This window comes from Ochotona curzoniae, unplaced genomic scaffold, assembly GCF_017591425.1.
Source record: "Ochotona curzoniae isolate NIBS_2020 unplaced genomic scaffold, NIBS_Ocur_1.0 contig_4324, whole genome shotgun sequence".
In the NCBI taxonomy this organism is placed as follows: domain Eukaryota; kingdom Metazoa; phylum Chordata; class Mammalia; order Lagomorpha; family Ochotonidae; genus Ochotona; species Ochotona curzoniae.
In genome coordinates, this window is record NW_024466234.1 from 1 (window position 1) to 7,831 (window position 7,831).

At 44.8% G+C, this 7,831-nt stretch overlaps 1 protein-coding gene across 1 annotated transcript; it reads left to right on the plus strand.

Annotated features, from left to right (window-relative positions):
• Window positions 1-3,304: 3,304 nt before the first annotated feature.
• On the plus strand, window positions 3,305-7,379 carry LOC121160152 (CASP8 and FADD-like apoptosis regulator). Its single transcript, XM_040985805.1, has 2 exons — window positions 3,305-4,176; window positions 6,190-7,379. The coding sequence occupies exons 1-2, from the start codon at window positions 3,638-3,640 to the stop codon at window positions 6,320-6,322; spliced, it is 672 nt and encodes a 223-aa protein (XP_040841739.1). The 5' UTR covers window positions 3,305-3,637; the 3' UTR covers window positions 6,323-7,379.
• Window positions 7,380-7,831: the final 452 nt, after the last annotated feature.

Genomic DNA, 7,831 nt, shown 5'->3' on the forward strand with positions numbered 1-7,831 from the left:
TTTTATAAACCCATTATTTATTTTTTTTTAAGATTTATTTTTATTTTTATTGGAAAGGCGGATATACAGAGAGGAGAGACAGAGAGGAAGATCTTCCATCCAATGATTCACTCCCCAAATGAGCACAATGGCCGATCCTATGCCAATCCGAAGCCAGGATCCAGGAACTTCTTCTGGGTCTCACACGTGGGTGCAGGGTCCCAAGGCTTTGGGCCGTCCTCGACTGCTTTCCCAGGCTACAAGCAGGGAGCTGGATGGGAAGTGGAGCTGCTGGGATTAGAACCGGCGCCATAAGGCGAGGACTTAAGCCACTAGGCTACGACGCCACCGGGCCCTGATTCACTCCTCAAATGGCTGCAACAGCCATGGGAAGCCAGGAGCCAGGGACTTCACACAGATTTCCCAAGGGTCCAAGATCATCTTCTGTGGCCTTCCCAGGTCCCTTAGTAGGTAGCTGGATTGAAAATGGAGCAGCTGGGACTCAGACCAGCACTCCTGTAGGATACTGGCATTGCAGACATTGGATAACCTACTATACCACAGCACCCTCCCCCAGAAACTTCTCTTGACATGCAATTGACATGTTTATTAATGATAATAATAGTGGCTAAAGTCCTCGCCTTGCAAGTGCCGGGATCTCATATGGCTGCTGGTTCTAATTCCAGCAGCCCTGCTTCCCATCCAGCTCCCTGCCTGTGGCCTGGGAAAACAGTTAAGGACAACCTAAAGCCTTGGTACCCTGCACCCATGAGGGAGACCCGGAAGAGAGTCGGGGTCCTGGCTTTGGATCGGCGCAGCTCTGGCTGTTTCAGTTGCTTGGGGATTGAGTTAATGGATGGAAGATCTTCCTCTCTGTCTCTTCTCCTCTTTTCTGTATATCTGGCTTTCCAATAAAAATAAAACAGATTTTTTTTTAAAAAAAAAAGGTTCATACAAAAGAAACTACTAGTAGTGATTTGTGTTTTACAAAGAAGTTATGTAGGGGCTGGCATTGTGATGTCAGCTCCTACCTGGTCTGCTTCCTTTCTGTCTCCCTGCTGGTACACGTGGGAGGGCAGCAGTGGATGGCCCAAGTGCTCAATGCCCTGCCCTCCACGTGGGAGACCTGCATAGGGTTCTAGGCTCTTGATTTTGGTTGGAGTCAGCCCTGGTCATCATGGCCATCTGGGGAATGAACCTGTGAATAGGAGCTATTTCTCTCTCTGTCTCTCTCCTTCAATTTTTGTGTTATTCTGCTTTCCAAATAAATAAATATTTTAAAAAATAAGACATAGAGGGCCTGGTGTGATAGCCTACTGACTAAAATCCCATATGGGTGCTTATTGTGTTGCAGCTGTTCCACTTCCCATTCAGCTCCCTGCTCGTGGCCTGGGAAAGCAGTAGAGAATGGCGCAAGGTCTTGGGACCCTGCGCGCACGTGGGAGACATGGAGGAAGTTTCCAGTTTCTGAGTTTGGATTGCTTCAGTTCCGGCCATTGCAGCCACTTGGGGAGTGAACCAGAGGATGGAAGATTTTTCTTTCTCTCCTTCTCTCTGTAAATCTGTCTTTCCAGTAAAATCAATCAATCAGTCAATCACTTTTTTTAAAGACATATATAAAGTAGCTTATAATTGTGAGCCTAACATGAGTTTTGAAGCCAAGTAAACTTGACCAAGGCTGCGTGACTTGTTCCTCTCTTGGAGATTGCAGTGTTTATTGAGTCATTTTCCTGTGAAGAAATCCATTTCGGCCTGTCAGCCTGACATTTCCCATTCATTCCTGTCCCTGTAACCATGGAAACCACCATGCCCTTCTTGTGTTCTGCTTATGTGCTTGGTGGTGATTCTACCTGGGCTCACTGAGGATACTCATAAGTAAAGCAGAGTAGCATTCTCCGTTTCTCATTTATCCCACACTCTGACTTTAATAGAAAGTGTCAAGATAATGTGCCCTCATTTAGACCAAGATACATGAGCCCACTGCAGTCCCTGACTGTACTTTGCTTTGAGGTTTGACCTCCAAAGTCCCCAAACCTTTGAGTAGTGCTGGCCCTGACCTCTCTGTCACAGCCCTGTACTGGCCACTAGACCTGATGGTCCCTCTCCCTCACTACATCACAAAATTATTTTCTCAAGGGCAGTTGAAACTCACAGAAATGAGGATGAATTAAGAAAGGGATTTCCAGGGTGGGTAGAAGGAGAAGTGGGATTTCTGCAGTGTCAAGTTTTACTTTCCCTACTCAGCACCCAGGTTTTTCTTCCCTTATTTGGGTCACAGCCATTGTCATTCATGGTTTTTGGTTTTGCTTCCAGTTTTTTTTTTTTTTAAGATTTATTTATTGGAAAGCCAGATATACAGAAAAGAGGAGAAGAGACAGAGAGGAAGATCTTCCGTCCGATGATTCACTCCCCAAGTGAGTGCAACAGCCGATCCTATGCTGATCCGAAGCCAGGATCCAGGAACTTCTTCCGGGCATTCCCACACAGGCGCAGGGTCCCAAAGCTTTGGGCCATCCTCGACTGCTTTCCCAGGCTACAAGCAGGGAGCTGAATGGGAAGTGGAGCTGCCGGGATTAGAACCGGCGCCCATATGGGATCCTGGGGTGTTCAAGGCGAGGCCACGCTGCCGGGCCCTGCTTCTAGTTTTAGTCTTCTTTCTCCCCCACTCCTGTTCTGTTAGGTAAAGATTTTCCTCCTGGCACCTGGGAATCCTGTCCCCAGTTTAGTCTGTCTGGTTGTGGAGGTCAACCTTCAAAGGCAAGTTCAGCCCTCAGAGAAGGGAGCAGGCAAGATTTAAACTCAGATGGAGTTGATCTCAGATTGGTTCCTTTGGCCCTCTACTCACTGTGTCTAGCCAGGGCCCCAAGGAGCCCAGATAAAGCAAAGAGGCAGAGGCCTGGAACACGCTTGTTTTGTCCATCTCTATACATGGTCACAGAAATGGAGAGAGACCCTGGTGATGCTTTGCTTCAAGGACTTTGGTCAGGGAGGAAAGATCAGCAAAGGGAGAGCTTGGAGAAGTGAACCAGTGGAGACCAAGTAGAGTGCGATGTTTCCCTGTTTGCTTCCGCCCCCTAGAGGAGAGGATTTGTATGCTCTGAGGTGTGTGAGTCTGCAAGGAAGTATTGATGGGACTGGCAGAGATTCTCTCCTTGTTCTGACCTGTAACCACCTGAGCCATCAGAGGCGGTGGCTGGGAGATAACACAGCCAGGCCTTTTCTGTCCCGTGGATATTTTTTGAGGGAAAGAATGTCATTGAATAGGTTATTGCAGCCTGTCAATCAAGTCTCCCAATGCCTTGATAATGATGACTGAAAACAGGTGTAAGGATGCTAGCTTCTTCTTTGTTCCTCTTCAATATTAGATGGTCAATAATTCCATTGTTAAACTATCCACTTTGGGCCAGGCAAAGGGGAAAAGGACATCGTGTAACTATGGACTTAGATTACAGTGATTGTCATTGTCTTCATTGCCAGGAGAGGTCTGAAATCCTACTTGGCGGATTGTTGTTCCAATGATGTGTGCGTAACACTCCAAAGTATGGCTTTATTTGTGCTGCCCACTCCTTATAATGTCTTGTGAGGTGGCTGTTACCACTGCTGCCTAAAACTGGGGAGAGCAGTGTTAACGTCACATAGATGTGATACACTTCCCTTCATGCTTTGCTCACTCCAGCATTGTTCTCCCTGTTTGTTTCCTCCAGAGGGTCTTCAAAAAACTTTCACCTCTCTGGGCTTTAAAGTGCAGCCCTTCAAGTGTCTCCGTATGTGTGACATCATCAGAGAACTTGACAAAGCTGCCAGGGAACCCAAGCATCAAGACTATGACAGCTTTGTGTGTATCCTAGTGAGCCGAGGAAGTACCCAGAGTGTATTCGGTGTGGACAAGTTTGAATCGGGCTTTCCCTTGCACAACATCCGGAAGATGTTCATGGGGGACTCGTGCCCTTATCTCGTAGGGAAGCCTAAGCTTTTCTTCCTCCAGAACTATGTGGTGTCAGAGAGCCTGCTGGAGGTGGATGGACCGGCTGTGAAAACTTCCGAACCCAAGATGCCACACCTGGGACCCTCCACCATTCACCGTGAAGCCGACTTCTTCTGGAGCCTGTGCACGGCGGATGTGTCCCTGCTGGAGCAGGTCCCCAGCTCACCTTCCCTATACTTGCAGGTCCTCTCCCAGAAGTTGGAACAAGAAAGGTGAGCCCAGTGGAGGTGGCTGGGCTTTGCCTGATCTTTGCCCTGCTTGAACCATTTACCCCGCCATGCTGGGTTGGATGTTCTTTTCTTCAATGAGGAAAGGAGATTTATTTTTCTTCCGCATTGGAGTTGCCTAAAGAATAGGATACAGAGCCAGTGTAACTATGAGTATTTTGTGGTAGCTCATCAGTTAAGTATTTTTCTTCAAAATGAAAAACTTTAAAAAATTATATGAGAGGTAGAGAATCAGAAAGAGAGAGAGAATACTGCAGAATCACTCACCAAGTATCTGTGACAGCTTGTATGGCACTGGGCTGAAGCTGAGAGCTGGAGACTCAACCCAGGTCTCCCATGTGGGAGGCAGAGTTCCTTGAGTCAACAGGGCTGCCTCCAAGAATGTGCATGAGCAGAAAGCTAGAATCAGGAGGAGTCGGGACTTGAACTAAGCTAGTCCGCTATGGACGATGGGTGCCTCGATGAGTGTCTTAACAGATGGGATGCATGCTTTCCCCAGGTTGAGAGATTTCTAATTGCTCTTTAATTATTATAAAACAATTTGTATTCATTTTAAAAATCCATGAAAACTAGATACTGAAAGCAGGATGTAACAAACAGTTGTAATCCTAGTTACTGGAGCCAACCTCTGCTAACTAAGTCTTGACGTTTTGCTCTCTAGATATTGTTTTGGATACCTACACAGTCAGATATAAGTACTTTCAACCCAAATGAAATTATATAATATCACTTCATGTGGTAATTTGAATGTGTTTAATGGTAGATCACACACTGTGCATGTTACTGGTCACATTTTAACAACAACATTTTAATATTTTCAGGGCAACCCATGATATGACTATAGTTTAATTTGCTCCAGCATTCTTCACTTGTTGGATAGTTTTTCTTTCATGCAAACAACATGTTAAATATCTTTGCAACTCAGTACTTGTGTTTATTTGTAATAGTTTCCTTGAGAGGAATACCTAGAAATGTCAAAGGACACAGGTTTTACATGTCTTTAATACATCTCACCAGCTGTCCTCCAGGGTCAGCTTTGTGTGAGTGTGGCTGTGTCCCTGGATTCTCACCAACACTCTGAGCTCTTCTGTTTCCCAAGTCCTGACAATGGTATCTGACTGTTCAGGCCTGAGAGTTTCTGCAGTAGTCCCTCCTGTGAGGTCTCACTTACCTAATGTCAACCTCAGTTTGAGAATATGGAATGAAAACATTCCAGAAATAAGTAATTATACATTTCAAATGAAGCTGATCATAGTATATTGTTATTGCTAGTCTATTGTTAATTGTGTTGCTAATCTCTTATACTGCCGAATTTGTAAGTTAAACTTTGTCATAGAGGTAGATGAGTGTATAGGAAAAAACATACACACAATATAGGGTTTGACATCATCTGTAGTTTCAGCAACCACTGGGGTTGTTGAGTTATATTTTCCAGTGGATGAAAAGAGTCTGCATTGTAACTATTTTTAATATAACTTAAAGAATACTTGTCTAAGGGAAACATCAGCGATCTGTTTTTTATTTAAGCTAATGGAAGCCACAGTGTACCTCAACTATAAGATTAACTGGCTTTTTTCCATTGACTCCTAATTATAATTTGGTTGTTTCCAAGCTACTTATCAAATGCATTCTGGGTGTGGTTGTGACAACCCCATGAATGGGTCTCATAGTCTTTTCTCCTCATTCTGCCTAATAATGATGTTGCTGTAGGAGGAGCAACCTGATCCTTCAAGATTGGCCTTTTATATCCATAATGATCCAGGTGGGGTGTCATGTGAATGGTGTATTCCCAGAGTAAAACTTAGCTGCCCTTTGTGCAAAGGGACTGCGTCTCTTGAGCCAAAGCTATGTCAGCCTGTTTAAATCATTCACAAAGTAGCTTATAGAATGTTTAAAAAGGAACAGTTCCAAAGCACTTACATTTTTTTTTTACCATCATGACATTCTGTCTTCTCATTGATATTATCGTGGCATTAACATTTCACTTCTTACCTCCAGAAAACGCCCACTCCTGGACCTCCATGTTGAACTCAACAGCAAAATGTGTGATTGGAACAGTCAAGTTCCTGCTAAGAACGAGTACCATGTCGTGCTGCAGCATACTCTGCGAAAACAACTCATCCTTTCTTAACCAAAAAACAATTCAAATGCACTGAATGCCACTATGTCCCTCTCTAGGGAATGGGAGCTTTTCTCGCAGGCATAGAGGTGCTTGGTGTAGTTGAGGTCCTTCCCCTGGGTCAGGAAGTTCCCCCTGGGTGTGTGTTGGAGCTGGATCCTCAGGTGGAGGGTGGAGGCACTGGCCACTGTGGACAAAAGAGCTGACTGGGTAAGCCTTAGGAAGGGAAATGCTTTGGAACTTTAAAAATCAAGTGTTGATTGAATTGAGCATTTCAGGATTATGTTGCCTTTTGTAGCCATTATTATGTTCTTTGATCAACTAAAACAAAAGTGCAGGGATAGGTATTTAAATGCTTGCAGTTAGCCTGTAGGTGTCCATATGTCACAAAAAATTGCTACCAGAAACAGCACAGTTAACCAACATTTTATATATTGCCTTGCACAGTTTGTTTTTTTTTTTTTCTGCACATAAGCTCTGGATGTAGAACAGAGGTTGTCTTATAACCAGAGGTTGGACAACTGTGTCAAATCACTGTGGACTAAGTCATGGTCTGGAGGCCTGGAAGTCTGAGATCAAGGGGGCAGCAGAGGTCATGTCTGTGTCTGGTGAGCCACCTGCTTCTGGGTTTGCAGGTGGCTCTTTTCTCTTGTCCTCATGTGGCCTGGTTGGATGAGTGGGAATGAGAGAGGGAGGAAAGGGAACGCTCTCTTATCTCTTTTGATAAGGGCACTAACTTTATTCATGAGGTTCCCACCTTTATAACCTAATTGCCTCTCAAAGACTCCACTTCTTAATACCATTGCAATGGGAATTGAGCTCTCAGCATCCAGGGAAGACTCAACATGGAAGGGCAACCTGGTAGTGTATGAGAGGCTTGTCCACTCACTCAGTGGTTCACATTATCAAGGACACCTCTGATTCTACACTTTGATGCCACTATCATTGTTTCAAGTCTCACTTAAAACTCTACAGTATAATGAACTGTTGCATGGTGCGAGCGAGATTACACCAGACATGTCTAAGGCTTATTGAGTAGTCTTTATTAACAAGGCTTGGTGATAATAGAGCACAATAGCAAATCACAAGTCCATATGACAATCCAACCAATCATAATCCAACCAATCATAATCCCAAGAGGAACAAATAGTCATTATCCTTAAATCTATCCATTAAGCTGAAGACCTATGTCCCAGCTTTTCCAACAATATAAGTCATCCTAAGAGACATGCAACAAATAACCTGGTCACACTCACAAAGCTGCAGACATTCACCTTTCCCTAGCTTCTCTGCCCACATTCCGCTACTGCTAGGCCTCACCCCTCCTGGAACTACTGACAGCACACAAACCAGAAACAACATTATTATAACCATTGCCCCATATAAGCAGTACACAGGGACCATGCTCAGGGGATTACCTGTCCTGGGTCAGCCATGAGTCGAGGTGCCAGAATAATGGAAGCACCTGGCCAGAAAGAGTGAGAGTCCCTGCTTCATGGGCCTTTTAAAGGGGCTTGTGAA